This window comes from Dendropsophus ebraccatus, chromosome 6, assembly GCF_027789765.1.
Source record: "Dendropsophus ebraccatus isolate aDenEbr1 chromosome 6, aDenEbr1.pat, whole genome shotgun sequence".
NCBI lineage: Eukaryota > Metazoa > Chordata > Amphibia > Anura > Hylidae > Dendropsophus > Dendropsophus ebraccatus.
In genome coordinates this window covers 104,642,282-104,666,240 of record NC_091459.1, presented here as the reverse complement: position 1 = coordinate 104,666,240, position 23,959 = coordinate 104,642,282, and the positions used below count along the sequence as shown (strand labels likewise).

Sequence of the window (23,959 nt, the reverse complement as noted above, 5' to 3'; positions counted from 1 at the left end):
TAAAATAAATCCAACAGCATCCATGGTAGAGAAAAAAAATCTTTAAGTCTTTATTTAAGCTCACCGGCTTCCCCGTGACGGCGCCGTTCGATCTGTCGGTTCAGATTAAAGAGGATTTACCTGGTGCTAAACCCATAAACTACTTTTTACTTCCAATACACAGTCTGGTTTCTGGATAGATTCCATGGTTTGGTGATGGGTCAGAGAAGCAGCCATCACCCGTAGCATGACATGACTGAGGGTTCAGTATATGTTATTACAGTATGACCACAACATTCATTCACCCGAGGGCATGTGGAAAGAATAATACGATGCAACATATAGGACAGTGCAGTGTGTGTTTATGTATGGTTGTCGGGTGTCTCCATATCTTGTAACCAGCAAAACATCTAGAAATTGAATTCCTGAACTAAATAATATCCAAAGAGAAAAGGGTGTGCTCCATGTGACATTACACATTGTAATGCTATGTACAAGTCTTCTGAGGATTTTCTGGCCAACAAACACACTTTTTCATAGCCCTGAAGCTACAATCTCTGAATCATCATTACAAGAATTACAAGAAAACCAGTGCAATCTTTATTAGTAAAACATATTTATTATATTTTTTTATATTAATATAAAATGTGTATATAACAGTAGCCAGTGGGGTTGTAGCTGAACATTGAAAAGCTTCTTCCAAGAGTGCAACATGATGCACAGGGGTCAGAAATAGTAGATCTCTGGCAAAGTAACACCGTGATACCAGCCAATGTACCAGGCTTGCCAGCATCATCACCCATTTCTTGACAAGAGGAAGGGCAGATGTGTCTGTTGGGTCAAAGAAAACTATAAAGCGACATTTCACATTCAGATTGCCTGTAAGAACCGATCAGACTACAAGTCAGTGCACATGTAGACTGCACATAGTATGTGCCCGTGTTTCCTGTACAGTTTACAGTCATTTCAGAAAAGTTATTATTCTGTCAGCAGCCACAACTAAAGGAGATTTTCCATTTATGTTGTGTATACCAATGCAAATAAACCCTTTAAGGATTTCCCTGCTTAGAGATCTCCTATTACACATTGTCTGCAGCAAGTTATTTACAATATTGCTTTATCTCATAGATCTCCTCCACTCCCTGGATCACAACGGATCACAATTCCACAACTTAAAAATCAGATATGTATATTCAATAGTACCTTCCTTTAACACGTCTTGTCTTAAAGCTGCAAGGTAAAGATTTATTGGGCCTTAAAGAGAACCTGCCGTGTTAAACACTTCATCTGATCTGCCAGCATCATGTTATAAAGCAGGAGGAGCTGAACAGATGGATATATGGTGTGGGAAGAGATTTAGTATAACTTTTAATGTTATTCCAATACATTTCTGCTATTTATAAGCTTAGAAGTCCAGCAGGTGGTTCTAATACTCATACTACATACTCATATAGGGAAGGCTGTCAATCATTAGGTGGGACCACCCACTGGACTCCTAAGCACAGAATGCTATACTGAATCCTTTCCTGCAAAACTATACAAATGATTTGTTCTGCTTCCTTTTAAACTGGGAATGTTATAGCGGCAATAACACTTTACAAAATATTTGATATCTCAAAGATAGGTCAAAAGTTTTAATAAGTCATCAGGGTGTGAGTGTTCAGACCCCCACCCTGCTGCTTATTCCATCTCTTGCAGGAAACATTCACCACTTTAGGTCTATGGAGACCATCCCCTGCAGCAAAATGGAGATCACAGCAAGCCAGGGAGCAAAGCACTTAGCCAGCTCTAACAATCGGTGGGGGATCTGAACAACTAGACCCCGACTAACCAAACGCCTCTAGTACATATGAAAAGTTTTCTTAAATTGACAGGAACACTTTGATACACAGGATCTCTATAGATCCCATTAGAGTATATTCACATTTGGCAGATTTGATACAGAGAATTCTGCGTCTGAATATCAGTTCCAATAATCTGAATAGGGGCTTATCATTCAGATAAATAACACAGTCCCGGAAATGTCTGCAAAAATCTGCTCCAAACAAGGAATGTTACAGATCAAGGGAATGCAGGTCTATAGGGATGATTTTAGCTTCTCTCCATAGGTATCTTTGTAGCATGTAAAACACCTTAAATTACACACCCATTATATACTGTAGATTTACTGTAGATACAATTAAAGTGATAGGGCAGTAGTTTTGTCACCTACAACACATTAGGAATAGGCAGGTTTTAGTATGTACAGGGGCAGATACCGGTAGATTGGCTTCTTTTGTAAATAGGAGTCAGGCCTGAATCATAAGCCTTTTTAGCAAACTACTAGGAGGGACAATGTTCTGTGCTCTCGAAGGTCTTACAAGACCTGGACAATCAGGGTAACCCAATAGGGTGCAGGTTAAGGTGACTGAAGACCATGGTGAGATGTTAGTATGAAGGGTGGCAATGTCTCAATTGAATGCAGATTTCAGTTCTTTGAAGGCAGCTCGACGGTTCTTCTTCTCTTCCTCTTGTCGCTTCCTCTCATCCTGTTCAGCACGAATTTCTGACTCAAACTTACTGGAGGCAGACAGAGCCTGGACCTAGGAGTAGAAGAGATGGCAATACAATTATATAGCAGTGCACAGAAACAAGTACTCGGTTCCTTTATCACACAATAGAGGAGACTGGGCGTGTATTGCTAGGGGCCACAACAATGGCCTACTGGTTTTCAGGAGGCTATAAAGTAAAGCAGCAAATTCCACAGCTAGTTTGGAGATGTGTGTCCTACTCTGGCCAGGCCACAAAAACAAGTCCTAGTACCATCCCAGAAATATCCATATAACATAACTAGCTACAGCAGTGCCCCTACAAATGTAGCCAATACATGGGTATTGAAAACGCTGACTTTTTGCAATAATGGCATTAAAACAGTAAACAGTTTTAAATGAGAAGTTCGTCCCAAAAGTTATACAAATCCCCAATATACACTTATTACAGGAAATGCACATAAAGTGCTCTTTTCCCTGCACTTAGTACTGCATCAAGGCTTCACTTCCTGGATAACATCGTGATGTCACGACCCGACTCCCAGAGCTGTGCGGGCTGTGGCTGCTGGAGAGGATGATGGCAGGGGGACACTGAGGGACACAGGGCACTGGAGGGACACTGAGAATCCCTCTGCTATCATCCTCTCCAGCAGCCACAGCCCGCACAGCTCTGGGAGTCGGGTCGTGACATCACCATTTTATCCAGGAAGTGAAGCCTTGATGCAGCAGTAAGTGCAGGGAAAAAAGCACTTTATAAGCATTTCCTGTAATAAGTGTATATTGGTGATTTGAATAACTTTTGGGGGCCAATACAATACTGTAATAAAAATTTTCGCCACACTTCCCCTTTAAGTGTACCTGTCATGAGGGCTGCACTATGGGTGGAAGTTCAGGTCTCCATGGCTACAGACAAATGTTAGACCATAATGCATTGCAGTCTCAGGCATCTTAGTAGCCATGGAGACCAGAGCTTCTGCCTGCAGCGTGGAATTCACCACTGATCCACCCAGATGACAGTTACAACTTTTAGGTGGTCTATACAAACAATATGGGAGTCTCTGCATGATGATGATGATGGGAGCTCCAAGGTCTGGTCTGCAGAATACTGTCTGTATTTTGGGGGCATGTGAAAGGTCCCTTAGACTGCTTTGTCTAAGTTTACACTGTCTAAACATCAGACAGTTTCAGTAAATCTGCTCCAATGTCGCAATAATACAACATGGAACCAGACCTAAATCGGCAGCCGCAGTGGATTTCACCCTTGTAATGGGCAGAAGTTAATATATCAAAAATGGGAAAGGCAGCCAAAATTTCTTTTATATCCCACTTTTATGGACATTACTATCACACTATCAGTTAACAGGAAGTGGAGACAATTTGGTTTGAGCTTTAGAGAAATTGCCATCTGACCATTGTTCCGTCAGCATTTTTACACATCAGCTTTACTGAGTGTTTGTAAGAGGATCACGCAACACTGACAACCACTATGCATTTACATATATGGGCTGCATTTAGCTATCAGAGGCCTGAGGAGTGTCCCTTTTGGCTGGGATATGTAAGCATACTTTTTGTGTTGTATGAAATGGTGCAGTTCCATACTGAGACAAGTAAAAATAAATAAATAAATAAAAACACTGGAGGTATATGTATATGCTCCTCTCAACACAGGTTCTTTTTCATAATGATTTTCGCAGTGTTTACAACTATAGAAACATAGCAGATTGACCACTTGGTCCCTTTTAGTATTTCCCTTCTTATTATCTTAGGATAGATATATGGTTAGCCCAGGCAGGTTTACATTCTGTTATTGTAGATTTACCAACCACATCTGCTGGAAGTTTCCTCCAAGCATCTACTACTCTTTCAGTAAAGTCATATTTTCTCACGTTGCTTCTGATCTTTCCCCCAGCTAACCTCTCACCGTTTCCTCTTGTTCTTGAGTTCAGTTTCTTTCTAAAAACACTTCTCTCCTGAACCTTATTTAGTCCTTACATAACATATTTAAAGGTCTTGATCATGTCTCCCCTTTGTCTTCTTTTCTCTAGATTATACAACCATGTGTGTTGCCTCATCTGTAAAAACAGCCCTCACAAATAGTTATATGGCAATATCTACTATATGTCCGGCAAACAGTTCCGATGTCTGGTTAACTACTTAGATGCACATTTTATGTGGAAGTCATGCAGCTGTCTTTAATGTGCCAATGCTGTGGTCAGCACTGGAGAATTCCACCAGGCTATATATCACTGGTCACTTCTATCAGGACAGATATGTGACATTCTCAATAATTGCAAAGAATCTGGGACTGTATTACAAAAGAGGCGCACAAGTCACACTGTGGTTATTATAGAACAAGACTGATGGGGATAAAATATTCATTTACTAACAAAGGCCATCTTGTCTACAACAGGAAACAAACGCTACATGATTGGCAGTTTTGTTGTAGTTCCTGAGCACAGACTGTAGGTGGAGCTGAATGATTGATGAGCACAGACATCATAAATCGCTACCTGTATGATGCATGGATGAGTCTAGAGTATCAATAAACTAAGAAAATGCAGATCAGCTCTAGATAATGTATTAGGGTAAATACAGCAACTAGTGTAACAGGTTATTGGCCATGCCAGGGATTATTCACCTATATACCGAGTGCCACAAGTGACATGGAGCGGAAATAATCATTCATACCAAGAGTGTACAAACATGTGCAGTGACTACCATAATGGACTGATCTTCTATTACATCCCTCTATATGCAGGTCACTGTTAGAGCATTACTGTCATTTCTATTACATTATGACATGTCACATAGACATGTTAAAAAAGTAGATTGCTGAGGGTGCAGAGACCTGATCCCAAGGTCCCCATACATCTTCAATAACTGACATGTTCTCTCTCCTGTCCAGCCCATGTCCTCCAAGTGATCCTATGCTCTCCATGCTTACTTTATTACAGCTTTTTTTAAGGGGGGGGGGGGGCAAGATATAATCTTCAAAGCGGGTACATCAAGTACCAGTCTCTTCCAGCTGCAACATCACGGCCTAGCTCAGCGATTGGCTGAGTCTGTGTCTGGGGCAGTGTCCTGATTGACTGAGCGGGCAATCACTCAGCTGGGTAAGTGACATTGCAGCTAGAAGAGCTGCAGGTCACCGCCACCTGTAAACGGGCCCGAAGCAAGCTACTGGGCTAGATGATAGGTAAGTCAACATTGTTTATTATTTTCCCCCACCCCTGCCTGTCTGTATTTTTTCTTCTTTGTGGGACTTCCCCTTTGATCATATAGGGACCACTGTTACCAGAAATCTATATATATATACAAACTATAAGCAGATAGTATCTTTTACCCATGCCTCCAGGCCTCCACTGCACCAGGGATCCTTGTTACTAACACTACAGGCTTCCCTAGCAACTGCCTGAATGCAGAAGCAGCCCTTCTGTAGTGAGGAATTTCTGTTAGCAGAACATTTCATTACTCCCCATTGACCAACTGCTAACACTGACATAATTTTTTGCCAAGAAAGAAACTACAAAAAAAAAAAAGAAAATATATAATACACACATAATATATATATATATATATATATATATATATATATATATATATATATATATATACACACACACATATACATAAGGTAAAATTGTAGCTGAAAACAATTTTGATGTGAGGGCACAACATTGGCGGAGAATTAGTTTAAAGGGTATTCCTATATTGGCTTGTTGGATAGGGACTAACAAACTGAATGCAGGGGGTCTGACCGCTGGGACCTGGTCCAGGGAGTGGAAAGACAATCATCTCTGTAATGAAAGAGTGCTTACCATAGTCTGCGCTCCATTCTTCCTCTATGGGGCCTCTGTTTCAAATTTCAACACTCAGAAATGTTCTGCAGCCTCATGGAGGGTGATTGGAGCGCAAGTCATGGTGGCCAATCCAGGGTCCCTGCAGGTGGAACACCAGCTATCAGCTCATTATCCCCTATCACAGTACAATTCCAGTCCTTATGACCACCAACAGGTCATGTTTTAAGGATTTCCTTAGTATTTCACAGATAATATAATTATACTCAGTGCATCGGGTATTGTTAGAGGTGTTCTTTGTATGGGATATCCTCAAAACATGACCTGTTAGTGGGCCATGAGGACCGGAATTGAGAAGCACTGCCCTACCTTATAACAAGCTGAGATGGGAATACCCCTTAAAAATCAGACTGAACCCTTTAGATCCCGGGTAAATACCCTCAGAAAAACACTTGCAGATTCCCTTCATTGTAGTATATGTGAACAACATACAGTAATGTAAAAAGAAAAATTGTTGCTAACAGGAATGGTGCTATAACTGCGCACCACTGCAGCTTCACCCATTACCAATCACTTCTCTATGCCACCAATCACACCACTCTCACAATGACAACTTACCTTGGCCTCAAAGAAGCTCTTGGCCCCCTTGACGCCCTCTGTGGACACATCGATCTCAGAGAGTTTGGCTAGAGACATCAGTCCGCTGTCATCCTCCAGCTCTCCTGCTGCTGCTTTGCGGAATATCAGTAAAAACTAGGAGAGAAACACAGCAGGTAAATAAACCTTGCATGACAGTTTGGAGGAATGGACAGTCCTGGATCACAATCTGTATGACGTATAGTGATCAATGTCAGTAACATACTAGAACGAAAATATTATCCTTACTATCTGTTCTTTCCCTCCCCACACTACACCATGGTATACTGTAACATGACTCCTGCAATAATGTATATACTATATACTGTAGATTTATACCACTGGGCAAATGAGATATAGAGAGAGAGAGAGATATTATATATATATATATATATATATATATATATATATATATATATATATATATATATATACACACACACACACACTGTATATATCATGGAAAGCAGAATACGATCATGACCTTTTGATGATAAAGATACCCGAGTGCCAATGAGAGTCCTGTATTGTGATCAAGGGCATAGTTATACATGTTTCCCATATATACAGGCCATAAACTATTTAGTATTTCATCCCACACTTAGCAATCTGATGTTCTCAATATTGTAAAGTCAGTGATAGAACAACTCTTCATTATTATACAATGAGGGAGTGAACCCAAACGAACAATGCAGGCTGCACAGCAAACGTCTGAACAATAGAAGTCAGTGTGATATCGTCGGCCATGCTCCATATTGTGCTCACAATCTACATATTGTTACTATATTTACTATAATGAAAAAAAAAAGTACTATTATAAGCAGTGTGGCATCAGCTTACTCCTTCCCATAGAAAACACAGGAATATTTGTTCATGCCAAACGCTCGTGTGTATGGGGAGGGCGGAAGTGACAGAATTTATGGAAGGAGTATAGGCTTGATTTTGTGAAGTAGTATTAGCAGTACTGAGCTAGGTTCGCACAGCATTTTTAGAGCACATTTTATTACTTAAAGTGATACTGTCACCACCGTTGGCAGAGGAGACAATTGATGCAGCAGCCGCCACCACAGAGACTGCACAATGCAATATTACATTTCTAAGTAATAGCTGGGGTTTCCTTCTGGTAAAAGAAAAAAAAAAAGCTTTTGACATCACTGGGGTTGCGTATGGGGAAGGGGGGGGGGGGGGGGTGGGGGGGGGAGGGGGGGGTGTGATGCTCCTAGTAAGGCAAGTGCCAGACCGAGGCGGGGAGAGGGGGCTCAACGCCTGAGAAGCCTCTGTGACACTGTCCACCAATGATTAAAAGTTGTTGTTTTTTTTAACCTAAGAGAAGCCTCAGACATTACTTATAAAAGGGAATTTTGCAATGTGCCATATGCAAATAACCCTCAACTAGTCATGTGAGCATTCCTCAGCTTGAGCCGGCTGTAATCCCGCTTCTCTGAGAGCGTCATTGCCCAGGTACTGCCCCTCTGGAAGCCATTCTCAATGCAGCAGCCTGCGGCACATCACAGAGGGGCAGTACCTGAGCACCGACACTCCCAGAGAGGCGAGATTACAGCCAATTCAAGCACCATCAGTCACCAGTTTGGCACTGAGGAACACCCACATGACTAGTTGAGGGTAATTTGCTCATACATGTCAGTCACACCTTTGGAAACAGTGCAGAGGGCTTCATTACACTGTACTTAAAGTGTCCTGGGAATTTTCAGAGTGATTAGTTCTCTGTATATGCAACATGCAATACCTACTGTTTTTTATAAAAAGGTGCAATATAGCTCACTGAGCGCATATTTTTTTTTATTTTCAGTGCAAATACATGGGAATAAGTCACATGTGCATTTTTCCACACGATCTATTATAAAAATACATCCAGGAGATGTATTCTAAATCGGTTACAAAACATGTGGCTAAGACTGGGTTCACACTGTGTTTTTCCTATCGGTTCAACGTATGCGTTTTAAATTGGTTACTTTTAACGGACAGAAAAATGTAGTCAACACTATTTTAGTGTTTGTTAAAAAAAAAAAAAAAAAAAAAAAAAAAAAAAAACACATCCATTTCGATCCGTTTTTTTTATAATGGAAGTCAATGGAAAAACGGATCCAAAGGGATGACAAACAATTGCATCCGTTTTTGCATCCATTTTTATCATTAAACGTATATGTTAAAAAGATTGCAAAAACGCAGCCTAAAATAAAAGTGAAAATACACAGGAGAAATCTAGGGCTACTCCTTATTTCTGCCATATTATTCAGAGAGTGATTGCTACTGTGTGAACATATCCTTATTAACTTAATTACAATAACAAAATGGTTACATTTTGTCAGCGTTAAGAACAGGCTATGAATAATATGGATTTCCAGACAACTTATTCCACATATCACATCACCCTTCGTGAAATAGGGAACTTTGCAAATACAGACGGTCCTTATGAGGGTAAAGATGGCATTTAGCATGTAGTATGCCTGGTATACAGTGTAATCCGCAGGTAATCAGACCACTGTGTGCCCAGTACTGAGGGGCCATTGTATGGGTGGCACTTCCCACAGTTCTTGGCTTTCCCCTATCACAGGCTCATCTGTATCAGTAAAGATACAGAATAGGGACCCATTCTCTCCAGTCTGTGCGGAGGTGTTACCTATGGCTGCCAATCGGATTCTAGGGCAGGAATCTAAGAAACAAACCTGAAAGCAACTACTATGTTCCCTTTTGTATGTAACCTTTCAGCATTGTACTTACTTAACATGACAGGTATAGGCGATACTAGAAAGCATAGTATTACAGCTGCTACAAGATCAGGACCTCTGGCATACCCTCTGTATAGACACAGTGTTTGCCTTCATATAGCAGCTATATAAGTTCACAGTAATTAGAACGGCCATACAGATGTCCATATGTAAACACCCAGGCACTTACATACGAGGGCCCCAGGGCTCAGCTGGTAGGTCTATTGGCAAGTCTTGGTAAACAGAACATTAATCTGAATAGTACTTGTTAAAAGTATACAGCTTCTTAAAAAGCAGGTATGAGCACACTATGTATATACCTAGATCAAAGAACCGTCCATCGGGATGCAAACAGTGACAAGTGTCCCACATGTAACATAAACCTCTTAGGCTCTGTTCACACCTACATATAGGTTCTGTTTGGAGTCTTCATCACAGACTTAACAATACACACAATAGCCAGTTTATGTTTATACAGAAATAGACATTAGGGGTATACAGTGTAAGATATAGCAGCCTGTGAATAGAGCCTAAACAGTGCAACTTTATTTTTGCAGCGGCCATGACAGCCTTGCGTGTTCACGGGCTCCTGGACCTGTCTGACTGGCTCCTTGGCCCGGCCCTGCTGTTAATCACTGCCATGAAAATTCAATGGAGCCTGACATTTATTAACAGGAAGTTGTGGTGATCTAAACTGGAGTTACATCTAAAACATGAACCTTGGCCAAGACTGTACTCAGCCAGGGCAGGAAATGACAGTATTAATAAAACAGCCTTGCTAAAGATGAAGTCTGAAAACTGCAAATAATGGAGAGATATGGCGGGTCTGATAGCATGCTTCTCCACAATGGAGAAAAGAGTAATGTCTGTGACCTGCAGCCCCAGGTGGTATATTTCTTTTTTGCCCTCATACCTTCCTGTAGTAGTTTATGAAAGCAAGCAAATGCAGGAAAATAGGACAAATGCTTGTTCAGCCATTTCTCTTCACTCCACCATAAACATGCCCCCTCAGATAGATAGCCATACCCATTAGATGGGTTCGGTTGATGTCCATCTAATGGGTATACAGGGTGCTCCATCTCTCTCCAAGCAGGTGTCGCAGGAAAGATGTATGCGGTATGCTGGATTTCTATATGTCTGATCCTTTGTGTCCTCACAGGAGATAAGGTGTGTTCATTAACAGATGAGTAAGTACATACCTCTCGGAAGTTTAGCTTTCCATCAAAATCTTCATCTACTTCTTTTATCATATTCTTCAAACCAAGGTGAGTCTGTGGGGCGCCCAGCTTCTCCATCATAAGTTTTAGCTCCATTAGGTCTATGAAATTATCCTTTCCAGTGTCATACCTAAGAAAAGCAAGGAGAACCATAATGTACAATGATCTCATACATGATGCAAATCATCTTCAATGAGGCGGTGCAGCCGAGTTATTGGGCAGTGTAGGGAACTTTCTTTAGAGAAACTTTGTAAAATTTCTCACCAAAAGTCAGCTTACTGTAAGTGAAAGTAGCTATTCCTGTTTATGTCCAGCGGCTGAAAACTGGTATACATTTACAGAGGTATAGGTTATTACAACATAGAGTAAGCCTACGGCTCTATACAAATATCAAGTTCTGTGAGGTTGAAACAGGGCACCCATATACCTCTACAGGGCCCTATTTTACCTCCATATGGCACTGATCTCATATTGAGGCATAGAGCAATGTTATTGGCATGTCCCATTATGGAGATAGTCTGTAATGTATCAGAAGGAGGGTGGGTTCACACAAAGAAATCCGCGCGGATAAGTTCTGGAGGATGTCAATTGTTTCGACAGACAGCGACAGATGCGCGCTGCCACGAGCAACGAAATCCGCCGGAACTTATCAGCTCGGATTCCGTAGTGTGAACCCACCCAAAAACTGCCTGCATGTTGCCTAAAGCTAGCCATATATATTAGATATGAGTTAGCCAAACCCACCAATTTTAAACAGGACAGGCTAATCATCTAACCTGTAAAGTGGTCTCCGGGTCATATGGTGATGTATGTGGGGGAAGGGTGATTGGATTTCTTTTTTTCTTGAAAACGTTTTAATAAAATTTAGAATTTAAGTATAAACAAGAAAAAGCGCCAGATAAGGCGAGAGACAAAGAAACAATTATGAAGTTGACATGTGATAGACATAGCAACAGAAACAACCCAAAATAGCTATAACATATAACTCCATAAAGGCCAAGGCCCAGGCAGAAAAAGAAAGAGGGAGAGAGAAAGAGAAAAGAGGGAGGGGGGGCAATAATAGACTACTGAGTTAGTAGGGTTGTAAACTCAGAAGTAATGGTGAAATGAACCCAATAATTCCACGTCCGGAAAAAGCGAGCAGAACGGTCACAAAGCCGTGACATCCTCCATACGCTTAATGTCTTCCACCCTGCATAACCACAAAGAGAAACAAGGGCCAGGGCAACGCCAAAGGGCAGGTATGCAGCTTCTCGCAGCGTTGACCAGGTGACGGAGCAAAGAGTGGCAGTAGATTTTGAGGGTGATGTCAGAAAAGTGGAGGAGGAAGAACGCCGGGGTAAAAGGTATCGGGTAGTCTGTGAGGCCAAGCGCCATACCTCCCTCCTACGCAAAGCGACTCAAAGGGAGTAAGAGAAAGAGCAAAAGAGGAAGGGGAAGAAGGGAGAAAAAAGAAAATGGTGAAGCTGAAGGGCTCTCCAAAACCCCAGAGAACAAGGTTCAGAGAGATCTTTGAGAGCGGAAAGAGAGCCAAGAGGAGGCCCCAGGTAAGGTCCTGGTTGTGAAGCTGCCTGCCTTGGACCATCTGCGTAACGTAGGGTCTCGCAGCCCTGGTAACCAGGAAGCTGCTAGTAGAGAGATTGGGGAGAGAGCGGCTTTAACCGTAACCCACAGTTTAGTCGGAAAATGCCTGCGCCAGTCAAGCACTCTGGAGAGATTAGCGGCAGCGTAGTACTAATAGAGATTAGGCAGTCCAAACCCCCCGTCTTGGGGCGTTGAAGTATATTTTTAGCAAGGTAAGGTGGTTTGTGGGCTCAGATAAACTTTGTAAGTATGGAGCAGAGTTAACGGAAGTAGTACAGGGGTATGTTAAACAGCAAGGCTTGGATAGAGTATTCTGGGAGCACATTCATTCTAAAGATGAAGCATCGACTGAACCAAGAAAATGTACCCCTGTGCCACCTCTGCGAGTCCCCAGTGATCTTTTTAAACATACAGGTCAGCGGTATTTGATCATGGGGGGAATCTGAAAAGACAGTGTTCAGCTGACAGCTATGGGCAAATTTAAAACATAGCCGTGGCAAGATCCTTGTAGACATATCTAGTGTGGAGGGGTAAAGTCAACCAACATTTTGGACACATCTGAACATTATCCCATGCATGTCTCAGGATATAACAAATGCCCAGGATTACAAACCAGACTCCCAGAGCTGCAGTTCCCACAGTCCTTCACACTTGAGCGTGCCCCTGTACAATATGTATACATACAATAGACAAGTTCTCAAAACAGTAGGTCTCATAAAGCTGCCATCAGCTGACAGAAGAATAGGAAACCTGGGGCCCAAGAAAACCATGACTCCATATGAATGGCTTACTGTGAGTGATAACCACTATATAGCAGGAAGATTAACAGCCGGCCACCGATTCAGCTGCATTTCCTTCAGTTGAGATTCAGATCCTGAAGTCAAGAAATCTGGGAACAGAACTAAAAATAGGAAAGCATTCCATCCCGGAGCGCACATGGCTCCTGTTCACATGGATTGGCTCAGCCTGCTGCTTTGAAGAGTGAAAAAAAAGGCCTTCTATGTCGAAGTGGAAGTTATAAAAAGGGAAGATGCCGAGATATGACTGGAGGAGGACCATGTCCCAGAAACACACTCAGCCCATTTATAGTAGTGCTCTGTAGCGTATGTATATAGCAGAGCACACACCTCTATACACTACCACAAGAGACGCCTCTGTCACCAGGGCGCACACAGAGGTAAAGAGTAGAGCTCTGCACTTCTAACACCGCAGGCTCCAGAACACCCGGACCCCACCACAGCCACCAACTGTATGGGTGAAATATATATAGTATGGAAACATCTGCATATGATTTGCTCCTCTATTTTAGGCCATGCTCATACAAAGACCCCACTGAATCTGTATCAAAAACCTTGGCACTGAAGGTGAAAACCTTCCCCAGAGATCCAAGGGACATCCTAGATCTCTGCCATGAAGCCTGAGCTTCCCCATAACAGCATTTAGTGATATGCTTTACAGCATATATATATATTTATAGAAAGAATAGGGTCTGGAGATGTTAATTTTGTGACACATTTGTGACCTGTGCAAAGGTCATCTCTGTTTATTGGTGTCACCTTTTACTGTAATGCTGTACAGATCACTTTCCAGCTGCTGTCTCCTCCTTATCACAGAAAAAAAAGGAAGCCTCCACTAATTTTTTAGGCTTAGTGGTGAGAACAAAAACTGCAACACTTAAAAGATAGTAAAATGGAAAATATGAAATGCCATCATTTTTTTTTATACTGAAAGTCAATGGAAAAAGAAATTGTCGGACTTTTCCTTTAACATATCCGTTTTATAGGAAAAAAACAGATGCAATTGGATGGCATACAATTGCATCTGGTTTTCCCCATAAAGTGGGTATGTTTTATACTGAGGGGTATGTATGCCTAATACACATACTTCCAGACAGTGGGGTGGGAGGTTCATCAGGGTTCACCAGATTTTTGGCATAGAAAAGTTGCAAGAATGTGTGTAGGGCTTCGGTTTCTGAGTCCATGCAAACCTTTAGTTTGATAATTGACCTCTTCAAAGCAACAAGTGGATGGGATAGGCCTTTGTAGTCCAAGGGAATGGCCCAAATGTTTTGGGCCCTATTCCACCAACCAATCTGACGACAGATTATCTGCCAAAGATTTGAAGCCAAACCCAGGAACAGACTATAAACAGAAAACCGGTCATAAAGGAAAGACTGGATTTCTCCTCTTTTCAAATCCACTCCTGGGTTTGGCTTCAAATCTTTGGCAGATAATCTGTCGTCAGATCTGTTGGTGGAATAGGGCCTAGTTCTAGACCAACATACTGTGTGTGAACACTGCCTGAAGCTATTTATTTAGATACCCTGGAATCCTGCCGACTATGCACAAATCTGCTTTCAGATGTCACTGTGTAACTATAAACCATAGGTTCATTCACAGATAGATTAACTGTGAGGCTGGCAGAAATATAATGTCAGCCAGGCTGCGGGGCAGAAAGGTCTCCGATTTTACCTTTGTTCTCTGGAATTCGAGACATGAAAAGGTTTTTCTCTCATTGCTAAACCATTGCTCTGAAGAAACTGATCCAGGTAGAACAAGTGCAGGTGTAGAACAAAGAACTCAGTGACAACCTTACAGTGTGCTCGCAGATGTCACCCACACAATTACTTAACCATTTCCTTATACAAAAGAGTGGGGTCCTAGTCGTTGAAAGTTAGGATAGGTTCACACTGTGTTTTTACAGTCTGCTTAAAGGAGAAGTCCGGCGAAAATTTTTATTTCAGTATTGTTTTGACCCCAAAAGTTATACAAATCACCAATATACACTTATTACAGGAAATGCTTATAAAGTGCTTTTTTCCCCGCACTTACTACTACATCAAGGCTTCACTTCCTGGATAACATAGTGACGTCACTTCCTGGATAAAATGGTGATGTCACTTCCTGGATAAAATGGTGATGTCACGCCCCGACTCCCAGAGTTGTGTGGGCTGTGGCTGCTGGAGGGGATGATGGCAGAGGGATGCTCGGTGTCCCTCCAGTGCCCTGTGTCCCCCTGCCATCATCCTCTCCAGCAGCCACAGCCCGCACAGCTCTGGGAGTCGGGTCGTGACATCACCATGTTATCCAGGAAGTAAAGCCTTGATGCAGTAGGAAGTACAGGGAAAAAAAAACACTTTATGTGCATTTCCCATAATAAGTGTATATTGGTGATTTGTATAACTTTTGGGGGGCAATACAATACGTTAATAAAAATTTTGCCGGTCTTTTTCTTATTACAAAAAGCGATCAGTCGCATTTGGCCAATTATCAGCCATTACAGCCAATAATCACTTTGTGTAATAAAAGGCCACCATCAGCCAACATTCACAATGTTGGATGATCGTTGGCTTTCAACTTGATGAAAGACAAACGACCTTGATAGCAACGATCTGCTGCCGTCGCTCCACGCAATATGAGTGGTGGCAGCAGACTGCTGCAGCTCCACGCACCTCCCCCCTTACCCACTTGCTGCCAGTGCATGTAATAGCGCCATCAGAGAGCGGGGAATGAGGAGCTAGCAAGCAATCGCTGACCTGACCGGTCGGTGCTCGCTTGCTCCCGGAGATTGCCCCGTGCAATAGGGGCTTTACACCCATTGACTGTATAGCAACACCCATCTGACAATTAATTGTGAGAAACTTCAAACCCACATGTATCAGGAATGAGAGGACGTATAAATTACCTATAAAATAGATGTGTGACCAGGACACCCTATGCTATTTAATGATAGTATAGTCTCATTTTTTGTGTTGGCTACAGGTCCTCTGGTTGGTCTTATCACAGACAATATACCTTAAATAGGATCTTCCCGTGTCAATCAGTTGATCACTGTTTGCTATCAACACCACATGCAAACTCCTGACATAATTGTTTATTTACACTGCGGCAGACACTTCACTATAAGTATACAGGTACTGAAATGTGTAAGCATCCAGATCACTAATGGATGGACTGGCTTCTCAAAAATTCTGTCTCCTTAAAGGGGTAGTGTGGCGTTAAAAAGTTATTCACAGAATAACACACATTACAAAGTTATACAACTTTGCAAGGCTGGGTTCACACACAGTATATTTGAGGCTGTATTTGGTCCTCATGTCAGGTCCTCATAGCAACCAAAACCAGGAGTGGATAGAAAACACAGAAAGGATCTGTTCACACAATGTTGAAATTGAGTGGATGGCCGCCATATAACAGTAAATAAGGGCCATTATTTCAATACCACAGCCGTTGTTTTAAAATAACAGCAAATATTTGCCATTAAATGATGGCCATCCACTCAATTACAACAGTATGTGAACAGAGCCTTTCTGTGTTTTCAATCCACTCCTGGTTTTGGTTGCTATACAGCCTCACAAATACAGCCTCAAATATACATAGTGTGAACCCAGCCTTGTAATGTATGTTATGTCTGTGAATCGCCCAATTCCCGTGTCCCACCACCCCCGCCTGTGTACCCGGAAGTGTGGTGCATTATACATTACCTGATCCGTGTCGAGGGCCGTCCGCCATTTTATGCCAAACGTCATCTTCGGCCGCCCGGCTGAATCCCTGCCGCCGTCCCCCCTCCGCCACGTCACAACTGTGCTCAGCCGCGATTGGCTGAGCACAGTTATGCTCAGCCAATCGCGGCTGAGCGGCTGATCACGCGCCCGCACGGGTGGGGGTGATTCATAGACATAACATACTTTACAAAGTTGTATAACTTTGTAATGTGTGTTATTCTGTGAATCATTTTTTAGCGCCGCACTACCCCTTTAAGGGTGGGTTCACTGCGGATCTCTTCATGGTGACTTTCAATGAGATTACATACTCGCAGCAGAATTGTCAATTGAGTGGGACACCAGGGAGCCGGGAGCCCCCGAAGCAAGCCAGAGTGCAGACAGGTAAATATTCACCAGGCCACGGTGGTTTAAGGGGAACAGGTTTTCATACACGCAGCGAAAAAAAAAAAAATCAGCTGCAAGTAAGTGAACCTATAAAAACTGACAGTATCGGGAATCGCATCAGATTTCGCTGTGGAACTTGCAGCGGGAAATCTGCTGTGGATCCTTTATGTGTAAACCCACCCAGAGTACCTGTCATTAAAAATAACTTTTGATATCATATCAAAAGTTATTGATGGTAACGCTGTGATAGGGAGATGTAGCCTGAGAGAAGGCGCAGCAGCAGTCCCATAAACTCCCCGGCCGTGCGCTAATTTCCGACAATGTAACCTCAAAGACATTGCAAGGGCGTCACCACTCCCCCCAGTTATATCTCCTGATCGCAGTGGGTCTCAGCAGTGCCTGATGATGCATCATAAGTTATTTTTAACGACTCTTTAAGAAGCCAAATAAAACCAATCTACAGAAGGATTTAAAAACACCACATAAATAATTGTGATAAACCTTAATGACAAACTTATAAAAAGTCTAATATATCCTCCCAAACATAAGCTCAGAGACTCTGTGAGAAGCTACACGCCTGGAACATAAGATTCCTGTGTGTGTGGAGTTGATTGTGTATCAGTGTCAGACATAGAGGAATGTGTCACCTCCCCCAGCACACTCACTGTTGTAACTTGTCAAGAAATTTCTATCCAGATAACAAGTTTACAGAGGAAGGTCATTCCCTACCTGTATACACAGGGGAGAGAACCTGTATACACGGGGGAGACAACAAGCAGGGCAGACACTCGCCATATCTTTATATTTTTACTTACAGTTGCTAAATGGCATTTCCCTATAATACTTCCCCAGTTCATATCGCTCCGAGTTCTCTTCTATTAACTTTCTAAAATTCAATCAGTCATTTATGAGCTAATCTGTTTCAGCCAACATGGCCGCCATTACAGGGAAATGTAGCCACAAAATAATAGAGAGGGAGCAGAGGGCAATCTACCCTGTATAAACCTGTACCCTGTATAACCCACTATAGTAAATTCATTGGTTGACACTCTACTTTCCCAGAAACAAACAAAGGCTCAGTCCACATCTGATTTATAGACTAGGCCTGGTGTATGCTTTAGGAAAGTTCCCATAGGATATGCCAGACATAAGCCATCATTCATCTGTCAGAGGCCAAGAAAAGTGTCCTCTGGGCCTCTGTTGGGGTAGTGAGCACAGTCATAGATCCTATATATACATTATTTAATGTATAGGAAAGCAAACTGTTCCATAGGGCCCGTTCAAACTACGGAATTGGCGCAGAAATTCCGCTCAGAACCCCCGCCCGCGGACTCCACACCGAATCCTGCTATGTCTTTCAATAGGAGGTCTCGCGTCTCCCCGCTAAAAGAATTGACATTGACATGTCAATTCTTTGAGCGGAGAGGCACGGAAGCGCGTGAGACGTCCCATTGAAAGACACAGCAGGCAGGATTCACCCATTCCGTAGTGTGAATGGGCCCTAGGTATACAGAGAACCACCATAAAGAAGCGTATACCATATGGTGTACTTTGTTTCCAAAATTGTGGCCTGACTGCTATACAGTGACTTAAAGGGCTTAAATGACTTCTTCCAAAAACACAACCTCTCATTTCCTCATGTTGTGGATTTTGCAACTCAGTTCCATAGAAGTGAATGGAGCTGATTTGTAATACAACCTGAGGACAGGGGTAGCGCTGTTTGTGCAAAAAAAAGTAGCCATGCTTTTGTAGAAACATTTCTTACAATTGTCTCTTTAAAATTTAAAAGTAAAAACACAACTGTGATCGTAACAAAAACCTCAAGATTTTCATATGGTTTCAGCGTGGTTTTTCCTGATACACTCATGCACTTTGCACCACCACACAAGCCCTCGCTATGCTGCGGTCACATTACATGGAGGCCTCCTGGATTAGCTGCTCAGTGTCTCATACCGACCATTGGGGTCATCTGAGATTACCATACCCCGCTTCACAGACAGACAATGCAAAGACTTTTTTGGTCACTTCCTCCATAATGTCTGGGAGGGAATGTAGGGTAGCAGACAGCTGTTCCCAGGACCCCGGTGACAGCACTTCAGCCGCACAAAGCCACGATTGTCAGTGACACTTGCCCAGCTGTAGGACAGGCATGAGGAGGCTGGAAAAGGACTGTCTGGGCGATGGTGAGCAGCGGCGGAGGGCGAGGTCACATAGCTGCAGTGCCAGGCTCCAGCTGCACACAATGACCTCAGGGCCATTACATATCTGCTCTAGAGGGAAGGTCTGGCAGCTCTTACACACACACACACACACCCACCACCCAAACACAAGTGGCTGCTCCAAACTCACACTCATTAACCATTTCAGGGTAGAAAATATATACACACCTAAATCTGTAACTAAGCGGACTTTTATTAGCTGTAACAGATCACAGCTGAAAAAATGTAAAGTAGAACAATGCAAGTAAACTCCAGTCACTTGAAATGAAAAAGAAAAATATAATTTCTAGAAGTTGTTAGATCTGGAATATATAGAAGTGAATGGGTACTGTCACTTTAAAAAAAAAAAAAAAAAAAAAACTTTTGAAGCGTCAAAGAGACAGATCAGAAGTATTGATCAGTTGCAGTCTGAGTGTTCAGACGCCGACCAAACGCTAAAACATGTCAGAAGCGTGCACTAAACGTGTTCTCTCCCGACTCTGCACAACATGACCAGGACCAAATCCCAATTAAAGTCAATAGGACCATCTCAATCATGGACACAGACAGTGGGGAAAGAAGAGCCCTGAATGCGAAACTTTTCTTGGGCAGGATGATCCCATGTTACAGTGTATTCTCCTCTCCGCACATGTTACAGTGTATTCTTCCCCCCCCCCCCCCGCACGTTACAGTGTATTCTCCCCCCCCCCGCACATGTTACAGTGTATTCTCCTCTCTGCACATGTTACAGTGTATTCTCCTCTCTGCACATTAGTGTATTCTCCTCTCTGCACATTAGTGTATTCTCCTCTCCGCACATGTTACAGTGTATTCTCCTCTCCGCACATTAGTGTATTCTCCTCTCCGCACATTAGTGTATTCTCCTCTCCGCACATTAGTGTATTCTCCTCTCCGCACATTAGTGTATTCTCCTCTCCGCACATTAGTGTATTCTCCTCTCCGCACATTAGTGTATTCTCCTCTCCGCACATTAGTGTATTCTCCTCTCCGCACATTAGTGTATTCTCCTCTCCGCACATTAGTGTATTCTCCTCTCCGCACATTAGTGTATTCTCCTCTCCGCACATTAGTGTATTCTCCTCTCCGCACATTAGTGTATTCTCCTCTCTGCACATTAGTGTATTCTCCTCTCTGCACATTAGTGTATTCTCCTCTCTGCACATTAGTGTATTCTCCTCTCTGCACATTAGTGTATTCTCCTCTCTGCACATTAGTGTATTCTCCTCTCTGCACATTAGTGTATTCTCCTCTCTGCACATTAGTGTATTCTCCTCTCTGCACATTAGTGTATTCTCCTCTCTGCACATTAGTGTATTCTCCTCTCTGCACATTAGTGTATTCTCCTCTCTGCACATGTTACAGTGTATTCTCCTCTCTGCACATGTTACAGTGTATTCTCCTCTCCGCACATGTTACAGTGTATTCTCCTCCCCGCACATTACAGTGTATTCTCCTCCCCGCACATATTACAGTGTATTCTCCTCCCCGCACATATTACAGTGTATTCTCCTCTCTGCACATGTTACAGTGTATTCTCCTCTCTGCACATGTTACAGTGTATTCTCCTCTCCCCACATGTTACAGTGTATTCTCCTCCCCGCACATTACAGTGTATTCTCCTCTCCCCACACGTTACAGTGTATTCTCCTCTCCCCACATGTTACAGTGTATTCTCCTCCCCGCACATTACAGTGTATTCTCCTCTCCCCACATGTTACAGTGTATTCTCCTCTCCCCACATGTTACAGTGTATTCTCCTCTCCCCACATGTTACAGTGTATTCTCCTCTCCCCACATGTTACAGTGTATTCTCCTCTCCCCACATGTTACAGTGTATTCTCCTCTCCGCACATGTTACAGTGTATTCTCCTCCCCCCCGCACATTAGTGTATTCTCCTCTCCGCACATTACAGTGTATTCTCCTCTCCGCACATGTTACAGTGTATTCTCCTCCCCGCACATTACAGTGTATTCTCCTCCCCGCACATTACAGTGTATTCTCCTCTCCCCACATGTTACAGTGTATTCTCCTCTCCCCACATGTTACAGTGTATTCTCCTCTCCCCACATGTTACAGTGTATTCTCCTCTCCCCACATGTTACAGTGTATTCTCCTCTCCCCACATGTTACAGTGTATTCTCCTCTCCCCACATGTTACAGTGTATTCTCCTCCCCCCCCGCACATTAGTGTATTCTCCTCTCCGCACATTACAGTGTATTCTCCTCTCCGCACATGTTACAGTGTATTCTCCTCTCCGCACATGTTACAGTGTATTCTCCTCCCCGCACTCGGCAGAACATGCATGTCTATGGTGGAATGGGGAGGAATAGCCGTCAGGCTCTGGACTCCAGGGCCATGGGAGTATGCTGACTTCACAAAGCTACAGCATGAATCAGACTGTGTGCACACATTACAGCAGACGGGAAGGGGAAGTGTGCTGACTACAACCATCATCATCCTGCACTGTAATCCTGTGTACCATGTAGGTGCAGAAGGGGAATCTGCAACCACTGAATCATAAGGAGAAGTTCTCAGGATGGGGGTGGGGGTGACAGGAACTATGATTCAGCTGAAGGGGACTGTGGTGAAAGAGTGAAGCTCACCCCGGATAAGGGAGGAGGGGACCACGGCGTAACTATCAGCCAGAGAACTAAGAGCCGGGAAGTAGCAGAGAAGAAAGGGGAAGCCCTGAGTGATGGCAGAATCCCGGGGGCTACCAGCCTCAGGTGGGCTCCACTCCGCCAGACTACAGGCTGCAGCATGCCCACACTATGTATAGAGTGGAATTACCTCTGGTGACCCTGCACTAACATTCAGGGTACTTCCTAATCCCTCATATCATTCTATGACAATGTACAAAGAAGGATACACATATATTACAGAAGAACCAACAGGACCTGTATATAACTAGTGTCCCAGCTCATCAACCAATCAGATGGCAGCTCTCATCTGTTACAGCAGACTGGGATATGAAAGGTGCCCTGTGATTGGTAACAATGCACCAGCTAAGTTATATATCTATAGCAAAGCTACAACTCCCATCATGCTCAGGCTGCTGGGGAGCCGCAGGATGGGTGGCACACTGGGCAAACACTACAACCTTCATCGTGCTCAGGCTGCTGGTGAGCCGCAGGATGGGTGGTACGCTGGGCAAACACTACAACCTTCATCGTGCTCAGGCTGCTGGTGAGCCGCAGGATGGGTGGTACGCTGGGCAAACACTACAACTCCCATCATGCTCAGGCTGCTGGGGAGCCGCAGGATGGGTGGTACGCTGGGCAAACACTACAACTCCCATCATGCTCAGGCTGCTGGGGAATCTCAACGCACCACAAAGTTGTTGTTTTTTTGCATATGGTAAACCAGGGCTTCGCTTTGGCTGTCCAGCCATGATGGGAATTGTAGTTTTGCAACAGCTGGAGGGCCGAAGTTTCCCCATCCCTGTGGTAAACCTTTATACAGTGCAGCTGTAAACACTACAACTCCCATCATGCAACAGCCGGGGAGCCGCTGGTTAGGAGAGCCCCTGCTTTAGGTTATGTTCACATTTCTTGGTAACGTCAATAGAAAAGGCACAATACACTGCAAATCTGCACCATGTGAACATACCCCTATACAGTACAGAGTGTGGGCTGATGGGGAGGGGGGCAGGAGATAGAATGGCACAGCGCTGGCACAGCACTCCTTAACCCACCACTCCTCAGCTGCTGCACAACTACAACCCCCAGCATTGCCACAGGCTGTCAGTACATGGTGGGGGTTGTAGTTTTAATACTGATGCCACTCATAGGACCCATCTGAAACTAGTGGCCCGGTCCCCCACACCCACCTGGTGCCCCCATGAGTGAGTGACAGCCCCTCTATGCAGGGTGACAACTTGTATAACTTCTAGAGCAGGATACACATAGAGGTGCCCGGTGCCCACTCACTGGCGGAACATGGCCTCCATATCCTTGATCTGCTTTCGGGAGAACTCCTTGAACTCGGTGTACGGGTTGAAGATGTGGCCCCGGTTGGCCGGCACGGCGGTGCCCTGGTTGATGTCATTCCTCCGGTTCAGCTTGGCACTCAGCTCGGAGTCGGCGCAGGCAGACACCGGCTTCTCCTCCTCCCCGTTGGGCTCCGGGTGTCCGGGCACCTCGCCCTCGGCTGGGGCATCTTCCAGCACCAAGCGGCGCTGCAGCTTCTGGGCCAGCTCGTTCTCCGCCATGGGGCCGGGAGCGCAGGACGGGAGCGGGCGGGAGGGGTGCACACAAGTGCTCGCTAACTTCCAGCCGCTCCGGGGATAAGGCGGCGGGGAGGAGCCGGGAGGGGAGGGAGCGCTCAGTGCTCCGGCTCTCCTGACCACAGACTCCGGCATGCCTCCGCCTCACCCGCCGC

General features: G+C 43.9%; 1 protein-coding gene across 1 annotated transcript; it reads right to left on the bottom strand.

The window, feature by feature from the left end:
• Nucleotides 1–578: 578 nt before the first annotated feature.
• EFHD1 (EF-hand domain family member D1) lies at nt 579–23,959 on the bottom strand. The gene is made up of 4 exons (XM_069975503.1): nt 23,509–23,959; nt 10,869–11,016; nt 6,923–7,057; nt 579–2,561 (listed from the first exon to the last, which is right to left on the bottom strand). Exons 1-4 carry the CDS (start codon nt 23,937–23,939, stop codon nt 2,430–2,432), a joined length of 846 nt encoding a protein of 281 aa, XP_069831604.1. The 5' UTR covers nt 23,940–23,959; the 3' UTR covers nt 579–2,429.

Coding starts and splice junctions, on each gene's coding strand:
- EFHD1 (XM_069975503.1), bottom strand. CDS start 23,939: ATGCCGGAGTCTGTGGTCAGGAGAGCCGGAGCACTGAGCGCTCCCTCC. Junction 7,058..10,868: donor GAAAGCTAAACTTCCGAGAG/GTATGTACTTAC, acceptor TTTCTCTCCTAG/TTTTTACTGATATTCCGCAA. Junction 2,562..6,922: donor AGAGCTTCTTTGAGGCCAAG/GTAAGTTGTCAT, acceptor TTCTACTCCTAG/GTCCAGGCTCTGTCTGCCTC.